General features: G+C 40.9%; 1 protein-coding gene across 4 annotated transcripts in view; it reads right to left on the minus strand.

The window, feature by feature from the left end:
* Positions 1 to 1514: 1514 nt before the first annotated feature.
* The window catches only part of ahcyl2b (adenosylhomocysteinase like 2b), a 46333-nt gene continuing 27590 nt past the window's right edge, over positions 1515 to 20257 (minus strand). For 2 of the 4 annotated variants that reach the window (XM_005915645.3, XM_042217630.1), the window contains exons 2-17: positions 17101 to 17209; positions 13396 to 13539; positions 13013 to 13113; positions 12811 to 12913; positions 12559 to 12653; positions 12213 to 12319; positions 10628 to 10744; positions 10394 to 10457; positions 9257 to 9345; positions 9104 to 9174; positions 8208 to 8302; positions 6585 to 6683; positions 4686 to 4754; positions 4509 to 4587; positions 3591 to 3711; positions 1515 to 1993 (exon numbers count right to left, since the gene is read on the minus strand). In XM_005915645.3, the coding sequence (XP_005915707.1) occupies positions 1987 to 1993; positions 3591 to 3711; positions 4509 to 4587; positions 4686 to 4754; positions 6585 to 6683; positions 8208 to 8302; positions 9104 to 9174; positions 9257 to 9345; positions 10394 to 10457; positions 10628 to 10744; positions 12213 to 12319; positions 12559 to 12653; positions 12811 to 12913; positions 13013 to 13113; positions 13396 to 13539; positions 17101 to 17209 (1470 nt within the window). In that variant the 3' untranslated portion in view covers positions 1515 to 1986. Of the gene's footprint in view, positions 1994 to 3586; positions 3712 to 4508; positions 4588 to 4685; positions 4755 to 6584; positions 6684 to 8207; positions 8303 to 9103; positions 9175 to 9256; positions 9346 to 10393; positions 10458 to 10627; positions 10745 to 12212; positions 12320 to 12558; positions 12654 to 12810; positions 12914 to 13012; positions 13114 to 13395; positions 13540 to 17100; positions 17210 to 18654; positions 20235 to 20257 lie in introns of those variants that run through there. The other 2 variants (XM_005915648.3, XM_005915646.3) reach the window with 2 other exon arrangements.

Genomic DNA, 20257 nt, shown 5'->3' on the forward strand with positions numbered 1-20257 from the left:
AAGAGTTGTGTCATCTGATTATGGCAAATACAGTAATTCTTAACAGCACCATGTGTTTTACTGAGGACCTGACAGAAGAAATCTGCTTAATGGGACAGCTCACCTCACAGTCATTTATTAAATAGATTTTCCTGGCATTTAGTGTTATTTTATCCACAATGTACACTGCACAGATAGAGATGTATGCTGTAGAGGCGTCTGCCTTCTCTTAAATATAATGGAAGTAAGTGGGGTTTCGCTTAAAGCGGTAACTCAAAAATACTGTTGGCCTTCTAGTAGATGCAACTATGGTATCAAGTTAAAAATCATACATCGTTTCATTCTCGAGTTATCACATTCACAAACCTGGGTGTCTACGCCGCCTGCCCAGCAGGGTGTGGGTAAAAATCTCATCTTGTTATTGGAGGTTTCAGGTAGGAACTATTTTCTTTCTTCTGTCTACATCAGCCAAACAAACAGCTCAGGGGACGGGGGACACCCATTAGTGTTCACACCCTGTCACAAAAATAAGCGTTATGAGTGAGAGGGTTGTTGTAATTCAGCAGGAAGGAAACAGTTCCTACATGAAGCTGCTCACAATATTTGGGTGGAGTTTTGTTCCTTTATCTTGAATAGCTGGAGCATAATTTTGCGAAAGTGACACTGCTACCTAGTTTCAGATCGATTTTTTTTAATGCTCCAAGAACCAGAAGAGAAGATAATGCTTTTTAGTTCCATGACGTTCAAGAGAAGGCAGATCCAAACAAAGCTACAACCTACATTTGAAAGAAAACAAACAAACAAACTAACTACATTTGATTTTTGAGGTGAGCTGCTCCTTTACGTACCAGGGTGGCTGCTGTTTGGTATTTCTGTAAATATTTTCTCACAGTATTTAAAACGAGAGTTCGAGTATATTTATTACACGCATCATTAGAACATCATACTGCAATGATATTAGAGGAGAGGAAATAAACGAAAGATAGAAAAATCTTTTCTTTATAAACATCTAAATACACAGTATACCCTCGTGATGATCCAAAAGCCTGCCATGCTTCTACTACAGTATTCTTGTTTAAGTGAAGGACCAAATAAAAATACTTTTCATTACTTCAACACTGGCGTCGCTAGAGCGGGTGAGAAAGAAGAGCAGCGAATGAGATGGTTTCACTGTGGGTTTGAGTGACAGGTGTTTGGGTGAGGGGCTGGCGGGGGTCACCCTCCAGTCATGTTTTAAAAAAACAAAGGAAGAAAGAAAAACTACAGGGTGACCCGTAGTGACATAAGAGCGTAATAAGAAAAAAAGCTTAAAAACAAACAATTCGCAATCAAATAAAACGATATGATTGGACCCTGAGACCCCCGCCTAAACCCTCAGTCTAGCCCCACCTGTCCCACCCCAATAATACACAAAAAAAGAGAAGAAAAAAAAAATCACAAGTAGAAAAGAAAAGATGACAAAAATAAGGGACAGGAAAAATTGTCCGACACAAGATAAATCTTCAAAGGTGGTCTTCATTCACACAGTTTTTTTGTTTTTTTAAATCAAGATTTTTTTTTAATATAGTATATATCTTTAGCTTCAGTAATTTCATATTTAACAGATAAACGATAAAAGATCTGGCAACGTGGAAGGGAGGATGGAGGTTTACATACGACTCGACATACAAATGAGCGTCTGAAGAGGACCAGGTGGAAATGATGTAAAGACGAGTGAGCGGGAGACGGGGTTTGGGAGCTAGCTCGAGGTCAATGGCAGGAGCAGCTCCGAGGTGTAGTTAATGTTATTATTGTTATTATTACTGTTATCAGGCGGGGGATAAATAAAACGACTGCCATAAGCAGGGAAAGCCACGCCCCTCCCCTCCCCCACCCTGCAGGCTCGTTCAGAGCTCCGCCCCCTTCTCCCTTACATATAAAGCAGGTGTATTGGCTGTTGTGTCCTCCCTCCTGTCCTCCGCTACCAGTCTGTATGATTCACGGAGTTCTTCTTCCCACAACACTTGGCTAATACCTTAAAAACAAAGAACATACATGTTAGCAGCTGTCGGAGCAACTGAACTGACTGTGGCGGAAACAAGCAGGTTAAACTGATGTACAGGTGTCAAAGGAAGAAATCAAAATCATTTTGGATAAACCAAATGCAAATTTAAATGATAATATATACCCAAATATATCTAAAAACCAAACTTTGTTGTTAATCTGATGCTTTTCATTACAGTTCTGCACAGACGAGGAGAGTCGAGTGAAGCAGCTCCTTCAGGCTGACAGACAACCATGGCCTCACCTAATGGTTTAACAAATGTCCATCCACAGCAGCCTGAGACTGCATCCATGCACCAAAACTACATTTATCGAACCCCTTGATCTGGATTATTATCCTCAAAACTTTAAAATGACGTCTCCATATTTTTTGTCTTCTTTTAATTTGATATACATTTGTGAAGATGTGACGGGATGTGAGTGTTGAAATTTGCACATTTGCCTAACAAACAAAAGCTCTCCGGTTTGATCTTGGGAGGAAATGCAAAATGCCACTTTATCCTTCAACGGTAAAGATTCCTTCTAGATAATCCTGGATTCAATTACGGATCCAGATCAACTTTAAATTTTCCTCTTTCAGTTTAGCCATGCCCTACTTGTTAGGGTTTGGGGGGATCGACTGAAATTGTGATAGCGTCCACAGCAATGCTGGTATTAGCAGTGGCTAATACTACCAGGATAGGAGTGATGCTTTTGTTTGTCTCCTATAAGCCCAATGCACTCCATACGGACACACTTGGCTCCGCCCCCTCCTCCCTACTCTGCTGTATTTAGTAGGCGGTAAATGAAAACACTGGAAGCAGTGATGCGAGTTGAAGGGAAATTCTCTACTTTGGCAACACCACCAACTTATTTGAATACATGAAAGATCACAAAACAGAAACAGCTTCTTCCTGGAATGAGCAGCAAAAGAAACAATGAGGAGGAAGAAATGCCTTCAGACAGATCCAGTGAACGTAATGTTTCAGTCATGATGATGATTCATCTCTTATTAATGTCACACAGCTATCCTCAACATAAGATCCCATTATAAGTCAAAAATACCAGTATCTTTACTTTGTATCAGGAATACTGGCTCTGCATTTTCGTCGCATTGGGCGGATACCGTATCACACATCACTACTACACAGCATCAGTCCAGCGACGCTGCTCTTTACTTGCAAATTTGTGTTTACGTTGAAATGGACCATGACCTGAACAGTAAGCGCGACACAGAAGTTTAGGTTCTGAGTCTATATGGAGCTGGTAGACAAAACACCTGCATGTATTAATCTCCCAAGATAACCAACCTCTTGCTCAAAACAAAGCATGGCTGTAGTGGTGCGATACCTGGTGGCTGCTGTAGCTCATTAACATTCAGACCTAAAGTCGCTTGGTGAAAAGGATGATTAGAAAGCTAAACCCACCAGTATTCAACAGGGTCTTTGAAAGGATTTAGCTTTAATAAGAGGGTGTGGTACACTATGTCAATTTAATAACAAGTACATACACACGGGATCATTATTTGAATTACGGGATTATATGTCAGCCACTCAAAACAGTGCAAGTGCGCTGAGGTGTTTGCTTACCTATAGTAATTTGGCTTAAAGGGCCCGTTCTTGTTTAAGCCCAGGTACTTGGCCTGCTCGTCACTCAGCTCTGTAAGATGCGCATCAAATGTTGGGAGATGCAGGCTGGCCACATACTCATCTGAAGGGCAAGAGAGAGAGAACGTGCTTACATTCACCAGGCGTCCATGTTTGATTAATCATTTAAATGAGAACAGGAAGTAGCAGGATTTCCCAGCTGTTTTCTTCTGCAGTGATAACCGTCTTCCTTTTTCCCCTTTCTCTGACTTCATTCTTCTCTTCCTTATCCGAACCCGGCCCTCTCCCACCTCTGTGTCAGTGTGTGTTGTGATAACAGTGGCAGTTGCTTACAGACCGACCTACATTCTTCTCCTTGTTTTTCTCTTTACGATATGTGCGCTCTGCTCTCAGCCTCTGAGAGACGGCTCAGAGATGTGACAAGCGGCAGACATGCACACATGTGTCTACAGATACACAGGATTCACTCTGCTGTGAGTGATTTGCTATCCGGGGAGACGACTCTGGACTGAACAGATGAGTCTGTCTGCAGAGATAAATGTAGTCTGTCTGCAGGGCTTCTAACATGCTGTAATCACATCCTGTACATCCACGTAGATGGTATTTGTTACACAAGAGGTTTTTATGTGTTCTGATATCAAAGTGGACTCTAAATCATAAAAAACTACTACGATAAAGTCCAAAATAATTCGTATTTATCTCACACTGGGGTTAGGCACAGCCCTGCAGTTCATCTTCATCATCCCCTTGAAGACAGAAGGTTTGAACAACAAGTTGGTGGAGCTTTTGCCTAAAACCTAAGAGCCTGACTGAAATTACTTGAATGCCAAAGTCGTTATTTGAAATGTTTAACACAAACATCCACTACTTTAACACATCCAGAAATGATGGTACTCTTACCCATCTTCTTGGGCAGCAGGTAAACATCCTGTTTGTACCGTCCTTCGGGGGCATTGTAAAGCTCTATCAGTGCCAGTGCCTGGACAGATCCACACACACATAAACGCAGCAATGCAAAGTGTAACAAGCCAAACATATGCGACAATATAAATGAGACAAATTGATCCACAGCTCTACCTGAGTGGTGGCAGTGATTGAGAGAACGAAAGTGGGCACAGTGGAACAGCTGAGGTTCAGCAGACGACCCTGGACAGGAGGGAAAAAACAAAACAAAAACAACAACACAAGGTTAGAGTACAAGTCAAAAATACACACGCAGGCTCGCGCCTTTGTGTAAAAATGTACCTTTTGGGCGGCATCATGAAAAGGAATCAATAAACTCAGATCTCGGTGTCCCTCAACAAATCGACTGTGTATCAGCTGTGTAACGCGGCAGTCAGTCCTGTTAATGAATGAAACTGCTGTGCATTAGCTTACTGATGAAGACAGATGTTGCTAACTATGCACCGAGTGGCCATCCCTCTGAAACTGAAAAGCTACACGAAGAGAGGGGAACAGACTGCCGTTCAACTGTTGTTGCTGGATGATGAAAGCAGAACAGAAACTCCACACAGGGGTTTAATTTGCTGTACACACTGAAGTTCACACACACGCTGCTCGCTAGTGCTGTGTGCATTTTCACACGATAAAGCAGCTGTCTGTGAACCATCTTACAGCTTAATAATGCTCATAAATATGACATAAATGCCTGAGTGTGCATTATTACACTGGGACACAAAAAGGGAACAAAAAAATAACTTCTTTTTTTGGACAGAGCCACCATTTAAATAAACTTTAAACGTCCAAATGTTAGCTGTACTAAAAGATCAGATGTTGTTTTGTATAGTTAAACTGAATGGCATTTTTGGAGCAATGTTCTATTTTAAGGATCAGAACAGAGTGATCTGGAGGCAGGTGAGGTGAGGATGGAGGCGCAAATCTACTGATGTGGTTAAAACTTCTGCAGATCAAACAGCCTCAGAGAGGCAGGCATTGACAGGCTGGCAGTTTGCCTGTCTGGCCCTGTTGGACTGCTCTCATTCTGTCACATACGCACAAACACCTCATCTTATCCTAAAATATTCATGATCAGGGGGTGAGTGTGTGCATATTACTGCAAGTAAAGTTGCAAAAAAGTTTGCAGGGTAAGGATCCTGTTTATGTGTTTATTCCATAACAACTTGCACTACATTACAAAAGAATATTTTAAATGATGATTAATCAACCAATTATTAAATATGAGAGGATAACTGCCAAAGAGGTTTCCAAAGTGATTAAATCAGAGGAGAAAATAGGATGAATAAACTCGCCTAAAAGCAAAAATATGCCCTGAAAGCAGTCGAACTTGAAGATAATTTAACGGATGTGGTTAAACATCGTCTGTGTAAACGTCTACTGTATTTAATCCTTTAAAATTATTTTCTTAAACATTGTCATGGCAGTGGGCCCATTTTACAAAGTGCTCTTTAAATGGCCATAAACCCAATACAGTTTGTGACTCTGATGACAAACCTTACGGGGATATTTGTGGTATCAAAGCAGAAGAAAGCATTCACAAGGTTCTGCTGTCTGAACACAGACAACTTGGTGTTTTAGGCATAAATTTGGACACGTTATTCGATTATTTTGCCTGCTAACATTAATGCATTATGTACTGCTCTGTTTGAGTGGCTGTTTGCCTGCAAGTTATAGTCTACATACAAAGTAATGCAGAACAGCACTAGCTAGGGGGCTCTCTGTCTTACAAAAGAACTCCTGACTTCCAGTTACATAAAGAGGTGCTTAAGAGAATGAAAGAATGAAAAGTGGAATATCCAGCTCTCTAAATAAAGTAAAAGTTTTCTTCTAGGATTTTACATTCTGTTTTTGCATCGCAACACCATGAATCACTTTATGGCAACCATTTATTTAAATATGGACATATTATCAACATCATCACACCAAAAATGTCTAGTTGCCTGTTGTTGTACCCCGGACTGAACTGATGCCAATTAGACACCAGGATTAGAAGGAAGACGCATGGCTGGGTGTGTTTACCTCTGCCAGCAGGACTATCCTCTTTCCATCAGGCCAGATTACGTGGTCCACCTGAGAGCGCACTCTCTCCCAGGTGAGTTCAGGAGTCCGCAGACTTGCCTATAAGGAAGAAACGACATCATCGGTTATTTGTATTTGGCTGTTTGCTCTATGACATCTCATCACGAGTCATATGTTGACTGAGCACGCTTCATTTCCAGGACTGGAGTGACTCAGAGCTTCCTTTCATATGAACCATTTCCTTTGTCCATCACCCATTGTTATTACTGATTTTAAAACATCCTCACGTTGCCCTTTGTTCCCATTTCTAAACACTTCTGTACAATCTTTAATGACCAGAAAGCTTTATTAGCCTGTTACAGACTGATAAAGGTACTAACAGTAGGGTTAAAGTGTGCATCCGGTGTCTGCAAGTACAAAAGTTTCACAAGACATTTTGAGACCTTTATTATCATTTTATATGAGGTGTAGATTGGAATGTTTAAAGCACACCCATAATAAATATGAAAATATGATTTTTGTGTTAACTGGTTGAAATGAACAATAAGTCAAAATGAAAAAAGGAAATAAAAGTTTCAACAAGCAGTGCAGTTTGCTTTGCAAGCACCAAGCTTTAAACACCAGCAGTAATCTTGTTAACGCCACGTCCAGCCATCTCTCATTAAACTTATCTTTCCATTCCAGCAGACTTATCGCACAGACTGGCTAGCCTCTTGATTTTTATCTTCACAATTTCCACAAGTGTACTGTAAACTCTAAATGAATGACCTGAAAAGATTCCGTAAACAACAGGGAAACTTATAATAACTTAAGGTTAAGGCAACAAATTAATCTCGTTTTGCTGCTACACACTTGAAACAGGCTTAAAGCATCATTGGAACATTAAGGAAGTAAAAAAGAAAGCTGCACATGTGACATCCATCCACTATTTGTTGTTAACATTAGCCTAAACCGCTCATCTCTGTATATGAAGATGATTAAGCGTCTTTCTGAAGTGTTCTGCTGGTACAGCCTTTTGTACTGAAGCAAATATCTTAAACATGCAGCTGCACAGGTTGATTTCATTGTCTACATGGGTCAAAGATAGTTACACTGTGTGGTGCAAGTTCTTGCATGCATGTGACTGGTGATACTTAATGATTTATTTTTATGGGTTTTTTTATTGGTAAATGTGTATTTCAAAGACAAAGATTCATGGCTGCCCTGGATAAAAGCTTAACAATCTTTATGGTTTGAAAGCTTGTAAAGGTCTGCTAGTTTTTGCATTACGTAACCAAAGAAAGGCTAGTGGCAGCTCCATATTTTTCCTGTTTTTCTAGGAAACTAACTATCCATCTGTCAGTCTTGTTTATTTCTGAGTGTAACAGCAGGTTATAGATCAGACCTTTTACTGACGCCACACTTACTCAAGTCTACGTCAACTGCTACCATGACAACAATGAGCAATCACTGCCCCAGGTCAAGCTTTACAGATGTGAGGACATTTAACAGGGGAGCAGAAATCTTTTACAGTCTCGATCGAGTAGTTCAGTCTTCCAAAATGATAACTAGTGGCAGTGTTTTAGCACGTCTAAATCTGATGAGATGACTACAATTTAGACCTCGTGCAAACTGGCAACTGACCACATCGATCTCAGTGTTGGAATGTCCCATGTTGCAGACGATGCAGCCGTTCTTCATGCGGTCGAGGTTCTCTCTCACCACAACGTTCTTATTGCCTGATGAGGGGAGAGGACACAAAGAACAGAGAGAAACGTTGAGGAAGCAAAAATCTCCAGAGGAAGGAAAGAGGCTCGGCTGTACGTGAGGTTTTAATCAAATACGACGCTGTAAAGGGACTGAACAGGTTTTCTGAAATCTATGTACTGGGGGGAAAAGAAGGAGGATTGCCCTTATCGCGCATGATTTAATTACTTATCGCACGACTTGAACAAAGTTAATTAGGGAATGTAATTTAGTTTAGAGTCTCACCTGTCTACATAGAGCATTTTAAATGGTTTTGTATTTATCTATTTAGATCAAAACAAGCTAAAGTCTTTTACTAAGCAATAAAAAACAGATGTGATAGAGGTGAATAAAAACCAAACAAAGAGATTGCTGTGTGTATGTGTGAGATAAGAGTTATGACAGCGTGTTTTAATATATTTGTTTCTTTTATTTCACAACACTCTTGAACTTTATTGAGGCCACAAATCCTTTTATTATCTTTGCTGTTATCTTTGCCATTTCCACCTAAGGACAGACCTCTGCAGCTCGCCTGCCAGCAGCACCGACTAATGAAGCTGAGAGGGCAAGTAATTCTCTGCTTCAAGCGCTCAACTTGCTGGCTGCTGAGTTAAGAACTTTATTAGTAGCTGCTGCAGACTGATTACAAGGACTTATTATCCGTTTAGGCACCCTGAATGAATGATACCAGGGACTGCTTTATGTTTTGTATCCTCCTAACATGCAACATCTAAGCTGGATTTCTCTTTGCATTGTGTTTCTTCTTGTCAGCTAAGGACAGAGGCTGAACCAACCTGTGCAGGTAATGACGATATCCACTTGTCTGATGACTTCGGTGAGTTTCACCAGCCTGAAGCCGTCCATGCTACGGTTGGTTAAAGAAAGTGTGTAAGATGAATGCAGCATCAACGGCAACAAAGGAAGAACAAGAGCTGAAGAAGTCTCACCAGGCCTGCAAGGCACAGATGGGGTCGATCTCTGTGACGTAGACGATGGAGCCCATTGCTTTGAGGGCAGCGCAGCAGCCTTTTCCAACCTGAGGAGAGAAAAAAAAAAAAAGTACAAATGGAGTTAACACAAAGGACATAAACCCATATCACATGCAGAAACTGTCCATGATGCTTCTGTTTGAGTGAATGTAGAGTGTTAAGTGTGCACACTATTTCACTATTTAGAAAAAGAACTGAAAACGACGTGTTTCTTAATCAACCAGTCACACAATAGGAGCCACGTGGAAGCAACAAGGATCAAACCACCTATTTTGTAGTACTGCTGTCCATTTAGTGTGACTCAGTAGTAATATATTATATCAAATAAATACCAGTACGTCCTACTTGACTGGGTTGCATTTGTCAGTATGCAGGCCACAATTTGACCCCAAATCCTCTGAAGAGGACAGATTACTTACGCCATGACAAAGCACTAACATAGGAGTAATTTGAAGTAATCGTTTTACCATTTTAAAACCTCATACATTTTAATTTTACTCGAAGTCCTCTGTTACACACAAAAAGGTCAAAACTAAGGGCTATGTTTTGAAGCGTGTTCCAGTTTAATAGCAACTACGGTACACAGCGTTGACCACAAGGCGCACTTAGAATTCATTCAATCGTGTCTCAGTATGTTAAACACTTGGGTTCAAAGAAAAGACCTCCTACTGTACACTGACACATTAGCCCCGTTAGGTTTTAATTTAAACCTGAAGCACAGACAGACAGACAGACAGACAGACAGACAGAAAGAAAGAAAAAGGTTTAAAGAAATTTATGTACTTTTTTAAAAATCCACAGCAGCTGGCCTCTGCTACCATCACTTGGATGTTCTATTAACACAAAACTCTCTGGTGGCTTGTTCTGTATTAATCAAGTTCAAGCCAGCCTTTTACAAATTTAATTGCCACGGCCTTAGCAAAACCCCATCCTTACTTAGATGCCTCAAAAAGGCAGACAACAATTATCTAACTTGTCGTGCTACATTGAAATCTGTTCATGTGCATAAGCAAACTCACAGGAGACAGGACAAGGCTTCAGTGTTTGCATCACTGTGTGAACAAGAAAGGTGCGTGACGAGGACTGTGGCCTTACCTCTCCATATCCACACACCACCACCTGTTTGCCTCCAAACATGACATCAGTAGTCCTCTTCAGGCTGAGGACAGAAACACTGTTATAACACACAGGCGACCTAATATTTATTCACACTGTTTGGAGCAGAGTGGATGCGGGTGTATACACCTTGCAGCAATGCATGTTATTAGAAACAAAAAACTTGGCCTGTTTTATAATTCTAACAAGGTTCAACAGGAGAGCATTTCCTACCCGTCTAAGATGGACTCTCTGCAGCAGTACAGGTTGTCAAATTTCTGCTTGGTGACTGAATCGTTGACATTCATGGCTGGAACGCAGAGTTTCCCGGCCTTGGACAGCTGATATAACCTGCACACACAAACACACACACACAAAAAAACATTTAAACTTTACATCAGAATACAATCATGTCTCTTAATTCAATGACTGGAAGAAAGGTGGCAAATTAATCCTGACAGGAGAAGCTGCTGCTTAAATCTTTGAAAGGATTTGTTTTATCATTTAGATTTAACTGATGTGTTTCTATTTGCGCAAATCAAGTTGAAATTTTGCTACCATGCCACAAATATACAGTGGAGAACATATTCACCACTAGATGGTGACGTTGGCACACCACAGATTATGTAAACACTTCTTCAGTGAGAAATAAATACACAAACCAGCACATTAACAGACACATTTACAGCACCTGGTTTTATCTACCTAAAGGTGGAATGTCTCATTCATCTGGAGGTAGATGCTGTACTCCTCATCTAAACAAATAACCCCCTCCCACTGGGGCTCAATCACAAGCTCAACCCTAAAATTCATTGACATGCATCTCCAAGACGACTGCACTAATAATGGGCTAGCTGGTTAGCGCATTCATGCTTACACAGCATGAATGCATATTTCTCATAGCTGTGATTTAAAAAACAAAACACCAAACAAACAAGATCAGCATTAAATATTATCACACAGACCACATGTAAGCACAAAACCCCAGCATGCCAAACTAGTGAGAGCAGGTTGTTCGGACGTTTTTTCTCTCTCTATAGGACGACTATAGAGCTGCCTGCAGGCACCATCCTTTCCCCGGTGAAGCTGGAGCCAGAACCCAGGGCAACCTGCTGCTGCGGCTGCTGGCGCAGAGGAGCCCACCGACAGATGGGGAGTCTTTGGATGAAACAAAGATGCAAGGAAGGCTTCTTGCACAACATTCTCCCATGAAAACGAGCTAAAATCAAAAACCTCATCAATTCCTCTGAATCCAGTTTTTTGGGATCAACCCTATTTTGGCTAAACAGGGAGTGTTTGCACGTGCAAAACAAATGCAAGCCTTTTTTCTAATGTCAACCGTCGACTCTGAAAACCTGTGCAGGCCTCCTTTTCCAAACTCAGAGGGGACTGACCCAGAATTAATAAGTGGAACTGATGAAGACATCAATAGAATTGTATTAATTTCTATATTTTGTTAGTAACAGAGAGAGGTGCAGGCTCTTACACCTGCTCTACAAGCTGGACGGTTTTCCTCTGAATCCACTCAGGAAAACGTGCAGACACTCTCAGGCTATGGTTCTCCTGTGTGTGACCGAACACTCCTTGCTCCAAGTCGGCTTAAACGTTGTGTGAATTGGTCAGAATCACATCTCCCCACAACATGTACAAACACCTGATTTGACTTCAGTACACATACAGAACGGACAACCAGTGGACCATAAAGGGATCTCTGCTGAACTTAACAAGTGTGTTGAATCAGAACGGATCAATCGACGTTTATGACACACACACACACAAAAACAAAAAAAAACTAAACTAAAAAGACACCACGTCCTACCTGTGCACACCAGTAACGCTCTCCTCTACTATGCCCTTGATCTTCTTGAACATGCTGGGATATTTTTTATAAATCCAGTGAGTCAGGTCACCACCGTCATCCAAGATCTGACGAGAAATCAGAAAGATAAGTTTTCTATGTTTGAATATGCAGAATAAATTATCTGATATAATGAATGCCCCTTTCTTCACTTCTAGCCACATTTGTAGACAATCATCACGTAAAAATACATTTAAAAACCTACTACACAACAGATGAATGGCCTACCAATGATTGATGTTTGATGTAAAAACCACAGAGGCAACTTTTCTGTAATAAGCTTTATTTAGATATGTAAGGGTGCTACCATGTTGGGCTGCCAGCCTTCCACATTGACACAGCGGTCGATGCACCACCAGAAGTCGTCCTCTGATTCTCCCTTCCACGCAAATACACTGAAACCTACAAAGAGAGGAAGCGTTGAATGCATATTGCATACGAGTGTATGAATAACAATGGATGTGAGCATGATGGGAAAAGCGAGCGCATTAATATTTTAGGCGGCAAAAAAGAGAGAAGAAAAGGTCAGGTGTCACCACATGGGAACGCTGAGCCTCACCTCCCTCTGCCAGGGCAGCTGCCACCTCATTCTGGGTGGAGTAGATGTTGCATGCTGCCCATCTGCACTGAGCGCCCAGAGCTGACAGAGTCTCCATCAGCACCTTGGGAGAAGACGAGGGTCAAGTTTGAGTTTTCGTCATGGCAGAAGAGAAAAATAAACAAACAAGTGTGTGTGAGTGTTTTGCACTGCTACTACTTACAGCAGTCTGGGCAGTGATGTGGGTGCAGCCCACAATCTTGGCACCAGCGAGGGGTTTTTCCCCCTGGGCTCGCTTCCTCAGAGCCATCAGTGCTGGCATCTCTGAAAGAAAAGGAAACACACACATACACACAAATACACATAAGTGGATATACAGGATTGATCTGGATGATTAAGGAATTCCCATCATTTAATCCTCCTAATACTTCAAAACTAATCCATCGCCTCGTGCGGTGGAGTAGCTCGATGAGCGAGGCTCTCTGCTAGGTAATTAGAGAGTAATGTCAATGAAATACATTGAGTTTGATTTTAAATGGTGGTCATAACAGCAGTTTGGTATTTAGCTCAGTTCCCAGTTTTTAAAGCTACTGCCCGCTGGTTCACCTTGCTCAGCTATCTCGATCTCTCTGCGGCCGAAGTCGGCCTGTTTGATGTTTTTGATGCAGAAGTCGCCGTTGCCCTTGGAGTTTTTCTGCTGTTTGTCACGAGGAGATGTCTCGTCATCAGAGCTGTCCGTGTATGATGCCGCTGCAAACAAACACACACACGCATTGTCAGCATGTCAACACATCACATAGGAGGCAAAATATTACCGCTGTAACCAAAAACAAAACAAAAAAAAAAAGTTGTAAACTGAATCCATGTTTAAGCACAGAATACACTGAATGTATTCTGTACCTAAACATGGATTCTCTCAGCCTCTGGTTTCATCAGAATACATTAAACTCAAATGTGCAACTTGAATTTGTTAGCCTACAGATTTCAGGCACCACAGGCTTTAATTTATCATAGGGCTGCCAGCCAAACTTTTCCCACTAAGAGCAAAACTAGCAGCTTTATCACCTCTGACTGAAGCAGAAAGTAAACACAGGATGTTATTGGACTTAAGTATTTACACTTGGATATAAAAAAGAAAACATGTTTGAGTAGTATCACTGGACCTGTGATATAAACAGTCATATGCACAGTCTGCACTTTGCATTATTGTGTGGTTTCAAATGTACTGTACATTTCTATACATGGAGGTGCACAGGGTGTACTCCTCCATGAGTACAAATGGTGCATGATGCCAACATCACACAGGCCTTTAAGTGCAGACAGGAAAACAAAGGTTTGAGGGTGTAAGAGGATATCCCGAATCCAATTCTTCAAGTTTTAGTTCATTACAAACAATCGATATTGATTAACAATAGCGTCACCTCATGTCCGGGGGTAACACCCATGAATTCAAGACAATGTCTGTGCTGTGTTTTTGGCTGTACATGTAAATGATATCCTTAGAGAAAGTTCCAAAGATTTTTTTTTAACCTGGCCTTCTTTGGGAAAATCTATGAAATTCTATGCAGAGTGCCTAAATCAGGTAAAAGCTGATGAAGTAAAACATGATTAGTGAGTTGATTTGAAATAGTAAAAAAAAATTTAAAAAAATCTAAATGCCCAAAACTGAAAAACAAATCATCTATCAATGAAAAAAAAAAAAATACTCTTCCGTCCTACTTCCAAAACACGTTGGGACAAAACCAGGTGAGGGGAAAAAGGTTTTGCATGATGAAGTTCTTCTCAAGAAACACAAAAACTAAAAAAGCTTAAAAACATCCAAACTAAGAAGCCTTAGCCTCGATCTGCTTTACAGTGGCTATAAACTTCAGCTACATGTTAACTTTACCTGGAACCTGTACTGTCATGACATTATTTACAATGTACTGTAAATGTGTTGGTTCTGCTTTACAGACTAGGACCACCAGCTTTAAAAAGAACCCTAATTAAAGGATCCTAAACTAAAGTGGTTCGGGGGAAGCTGTGTGACTGGTGCTTGCTGTAGTCTCTGTACTGTGGGAGCCATCAGAGAAATCAGAATCACTCCAGTCAGGGAATTATGAGGAAAGACAGGGAATCAGCCGAGGAGGAAGAGCGGGGAAAAAAAAGCAGCACAAGGATTCTGTACTGGAGTCTGAAACCAGGCTCTGAAACATGTCAAGGAGTTCATAGTGATTAAGGTGTTAACACAGGGATCCAAAGATGTGTGACAGAGACGCCTGCTGAATGAAATAAAAGCAGACTAAGTGCACTCCTCATTATCTCAATATCTTGAAGAAAATGCAGATCATTTTTTTAAGTGGTGATGTGAAAGCCCGAGGCAGGAGCGAGAGGTTCCTGGGGACTCTTGAGCTGGTTAGGAGGGGAGATAAAGCGCTGTGCTAGAGAAGAAAAAAAAAACAAAGTGAAAAGAAAGAAAAAAGAAGTTATGATTTAGTGGTAGGAGACTGGGATAGATCCAAATCACACACCAGAGAAAAGTGCACAAGTGTGCAGTTTGGAGCTAAAAATGAAATTCAGAGCTGATTTTTTTTTTAAGACAACTTAATGTCTCAAACAGGAAGAAAGAAAGGGAAAGAAACACAATGTCGCCTTCTCAGCTGACCCCAACAAGCGCCTATGAAAACACAGAGCTGTCTGCAAATGTGCCAGTGGGAAGTTACAGAGCCGAAACGCCTCATCTTCTCTGAATAAAAGTACTGATGCAGGGGCTTTTCTTCTTCTTTAGCACCCCTGACCTGAGGGATCCATTATGCACATGCACTAATACTGACTGACAGTCCATGTGTCCGTTTGCCATCCATCTGTCCGTCCTAGCACCATCATGCAGATTAATTCATCATGTTAAATGGTGTCGTTTAAAGTTATGTGGCCCGTGACTCTGACACACAGCAGGACATCAAAAGAGCCCGAGTCCAAGTGGCTTATGCAATATCGCATTTAAAAGCGACTGATAACTGAGAAGGAAAGAAAAGCCAGGATTATAGTGACTGATTTATAAAGAACCTTTGCTCCCTTGTCCCTTCTTGTTTTTGTGGTATTTGAGCAGAGCCATGTTAACCATTTCCAAATATACAGGAGTGTCGCATCAATCTACTCAAACTATGGCTACAGCAATCAGTTATATTAGTGATCAGTATTTGAGACCTCTACATCATCAGTGTGACCCATTTACTCCTAACTTGAACCACCTTATGTGCTTTTATTCGTTAAATTAATTCTGGATGAAAGAAAGCAAAAGATTAAAAAACATTTTTTAAACAACCACGTTTTTCAAGTTTCTCGATAAATCGTTGCAGCTTGAACTCAAACTAATCATACACAGAGTGTATTGTCTCCAAATCACTCAGCCTGTCTCTCCTGGTTACTCCCAAAGAAAATCATAACATCATGACAATGCATACTTAAACCAAATTTACAAAACAAAGAAACCCCTTATCTATACATACAATGAAACTTGTACTGTAAGACTTAAAACTACACCTTACAGTTGCTGATACTAGCTGCCAGCTAAAACTCTTTTTAGACTATTGGCATATTTATCTTTACCAGCTTTCCAGTTAATCACCAATAGGGCGGTGGTTTGGCTCTCCCATCCTATTTGGTTTCAGCCACACCCAATGCTTCAGCACCTGCTAATCCTCTAACACAGGGCCCACAGTTTCACATAAACCCAGGGTCAGAGTGTGAGAAAGAGTGCTAGAAACACAAGGACAGAAGTGGTAGATAAGTCCAGTCAACCATTCATCCAGGTGGAACTCAATGGAAAATTTAACATCCCCCTGGAATATCAGATAAGCAGCAAGGTAAAGTGATTGAGTAACAGGCTATAGTTTAAGACAGGAATGCAGGTATGGCGAAAGAGAGACACTGTGATGAAGTCTGCACTATATACTTAAACAAACAGGTCATTTTAGTCTATTTACTTTGTGCTGTAAAGACACTGCTTTAATCTGTAGATGTCTGTGCCAACAAGGCTTGCACGGCCCTGCTATATTTTGTTCAGTGTTTCTTCCACCACTGCTTGCAACTTCCCAACAAGGCCGACTTTATTTGGCTCAGTGCGAGAGCCTCTACCATGCTACCAACTTTCAAGTCTCACTCCTGTGCTCTTTGTTTCATGAGGACACAAACTGAGAAGAGTGGAGCTGAGCAGGTAAGGATAATGTTACTTGAGTCGATGACAAGACATTACTGTGAGCACACTGACACCAAAAATAATAGCTATCATAATCAGGATGAGTCACCCAAACATAAAATCATTCTGTTTACCTGAGCTGTAGCTGTCTGTGGAGGACTGGGAGATGGAGCGGGACAGAGAGCGCCGTCCGATCTTGGAGGGACGCTTGTTGAACTCCTGTTTCTGGTCTGCAAACTGGATCTGTTGGTGGAGAAGGAGAGCAGAAACATTCAGGCAATCTGAATTGAGCTTTGAAAAATGTATTTAAATAAAACTATTCACAAACAGGACTCACAAAGCAATTTGAAAGCCAGGAAAAGAAAACTTTGCATCTTTAATAAACTGATCGCTTTTTAGCTCAGGTTACTCTAGGTTCATGTTAAGCTCCTGATTAAGAGAATGCTATCCTGAGTGAAAAATGTTTTACAGATAAGAGAAGATCAATAAAATAGATAAATAAGACAGGCAATAAACAGAGAGAGAACAAGTTCACTATAGTCTCTGAGGAGGGAGACTGCCTTTGAGTTCACTCTGACTCTGAAAGATAAAAGAGACAATGAGGCTATTATCAAGCAGTGACAAGGCCACGCGAGGTGCACCAGTTCATTCTGGTTCTGTGAAAATGAGCGGGATGTGTTTGGCTATTTCCCGCTTTCAGGACACTAAACTGACCATGAGCCTATCTTTCAGTGTTGCATTAAAGCCAATGACTTGGTGCATCATAATTCATCCAGTGATAATATTACAGCACATGAATGGCTGACTTATTCCTACAATAAAGCCACACGACAAGAACAAAAACTGCCAGTGTGTGTGTGTATATGCATTAAAACCTCTTTTTATTAGTCAGGTTGCTTTTATTAAATGAGCAATAATGGTGTCCATAAATTCATAGAAAGAAAGGCTTTTACATTGCCACATGGATGTCTAATGGATGTTGCACAAGGCAAAAAAAAAAAAAAAAAAAGCAGCTGAAAGAGCATCAGTTCTTTGAGCATGTACTCATTTTTAAATAATTTTCATCCTCACAAAAAGATGTCCTGAAAATTTTCAGGTTCTGTCTGTGTGTTGGTGTGTGTGTGTGGTTGGTGTGTGTGTGTGTGTGTGTGTGTGTGTGTGTGTGTGTGTGTGTGTGTGTGTGTGTGTGGACCGTGAGATCAAAGGCGCGCGCGCATGTACGAGTAAAATACCAGGAGGCTTTGTATGTATTGACTTATTTATTCTCATAATGTGTGGAGACATTCGGTAAATCTCATGAGCGAGAGCTGCTGTTCACTCTACGATCTGAAATCATCAGCAATATACACATTTCCCCCATTTTTTGCTTTGTGATCTCTGAGGCATTTCTTAAGTAGAGCCCAAACCCTGGTGATTCAGCCTGGAGAATGTGCACCTTAATAAACAGGCATGGAAAGGAAAGCAATGCAGCATTAAAGCTCTCAGAAAGCCAAACTGCACATGCAGCTGGGCAAGTTAAATAGTTAAAACTCATCACAAATTATCTGGTTAGGATGCTAGCTGATTAGCTGAGCATTTCTCCTTCCATTTCAATTCCACCCAAGCACCGATACTCTCAATATCATTTTAATCTCAATAAATAACACGTCATAAATCAGACTAATCCACTTCTCATCCATTCTCCTTACCTTTTTCACACAGCGCTCACTGCTCTCCCCACTCTTTTCCTTCTTCAACATTGCCACGTGTGTGTGTGGGACGAACTGCCAAGTACAGTGCGTGTTTGATTCAGGGCCTTGTGCATTGACGGGACATCTTTCATCTTTCAATGATCATTTCAGTGGCTGCACCTCTTGCCCTCTGCCTCTTTTTAGCCTTTCCTTTTCTGTAAACCAGCCTAAACCGCTCTGCCCATGTGCCAACAACACAATGCAATGAATTGTTTTCCCTTCCTTTCATTTTTTCCCCCCTTCCCTCTCTCCTACCTCAGTATTCTTGTTTAATTGTCAATTGTTCAAGCGCAGGCTGAATCGCTGCCATGAAAACTAAGCTTTGCCCTTGCTGACCCAAGACATGTAGCCCACAAACTAAGAGCATTAAGAAAGGAAGCAGTGATAGAAAAGGACTGGAATGAGCCATCTATACATCCTTATAAACTCTCTTAATGAATGGAAATGCTCATTAGCATACAGAAGAAGAGGTTAGGTTAAAAACTACAGTGATTACAGTTAATCTTGAAAGGAAGTAATTTCGATTGATCCTTTGAGCTCCACTCTTATCAGCACTGTGATTAAAAATGGCCATCATACAAGAAGATAAATAAATAAAAATATGAGGATTAAACTGTTGTTCTTTGGAACATAGAAGATTCCAAAACAACACAAGCAGAACAAGTCAGAACTGCTGCTTTATGTTATTTACAAGGGCAGCCATTGGTTCAAACATCGCTGACCTCATGCAACCTGTAATGGGTATGCTGGTCTCGAAAGTTTATTGGATGGGAGATTAAATGAGGGGCTTTAAGAGCTCAGAGTTGCACTGAAGGATTGCAGGTCATTTTAGGAGCTGGGGATAGAGGGCTTATTGGATGTTTTTTGGGACAAGATTACCACAGGGCACAAAGGAAACAGGGGCTACTGCCAGAGAGAATGGCACAGTGGTTCACTTATTCCTGTGTAAAATGAGAACAAGCAAACAGCATGAGAAGAACAACCCAAACGTAACCCATTCAGTTCTGATTTCTATTCCCTAGCTAATCTTTGAAAAGCACAGAATTAACAGGGTTTTTATTACTAAGGTATGGGGTAAGCATTGTCTAAAAGCTATTAAAACTCCTTTCCATTAAACGCATACTATATGAATGTGAATCAGTGAAAACTGTCACTTTTCCATCGCTGGCACACCTGCAATCTTATCAGTGTGAATCCAGTAATATTTATGCATCACTTCTACCATAGCTCAAGTCTATTAATCCAGTGCATGCATTAACAGACAGCCATGCAAAAATTACAAGTGTACATAGTCAAGTTATAACATATGTCTCTGAGCTCGAGTCTCAATCAGAAATCAGATCTCTCACTCAGAGACTGGGTGCGAGGGGCAGGATCATAAAATTCAAAGTGGCTTATATGTGAATGACACAGCACCATTTATAGACCAATTCTGCTTGCAGTGCTAAACACCTCATCTGTGAGAAAAGGTTTAAATCTGTATTTCAGCTTGTGGCAATAAAAGTCTGCAAATAAACTCAAAGTAATGAATGAGCTGGTGCTCATCCGCGTACAATAACCC

This window comes from Haplochromis burtoni, unplaced genomic scaffold (genome assembly GCF_018398535.1).
Source record: "Haplochromis burtoni strain Fernald_Lab_line unplaced genomic scaffold, NCSU_Asbu1 Contig_14, whole genome shotgun sequence".
In the NCBI taxonomy this organism is placed as follows: Eukaryota; Metazoa; Chordata; class Actinopteri; order Cichliformes; family Cichlidae; genus Haplochromis; species Haplochromis burtoni.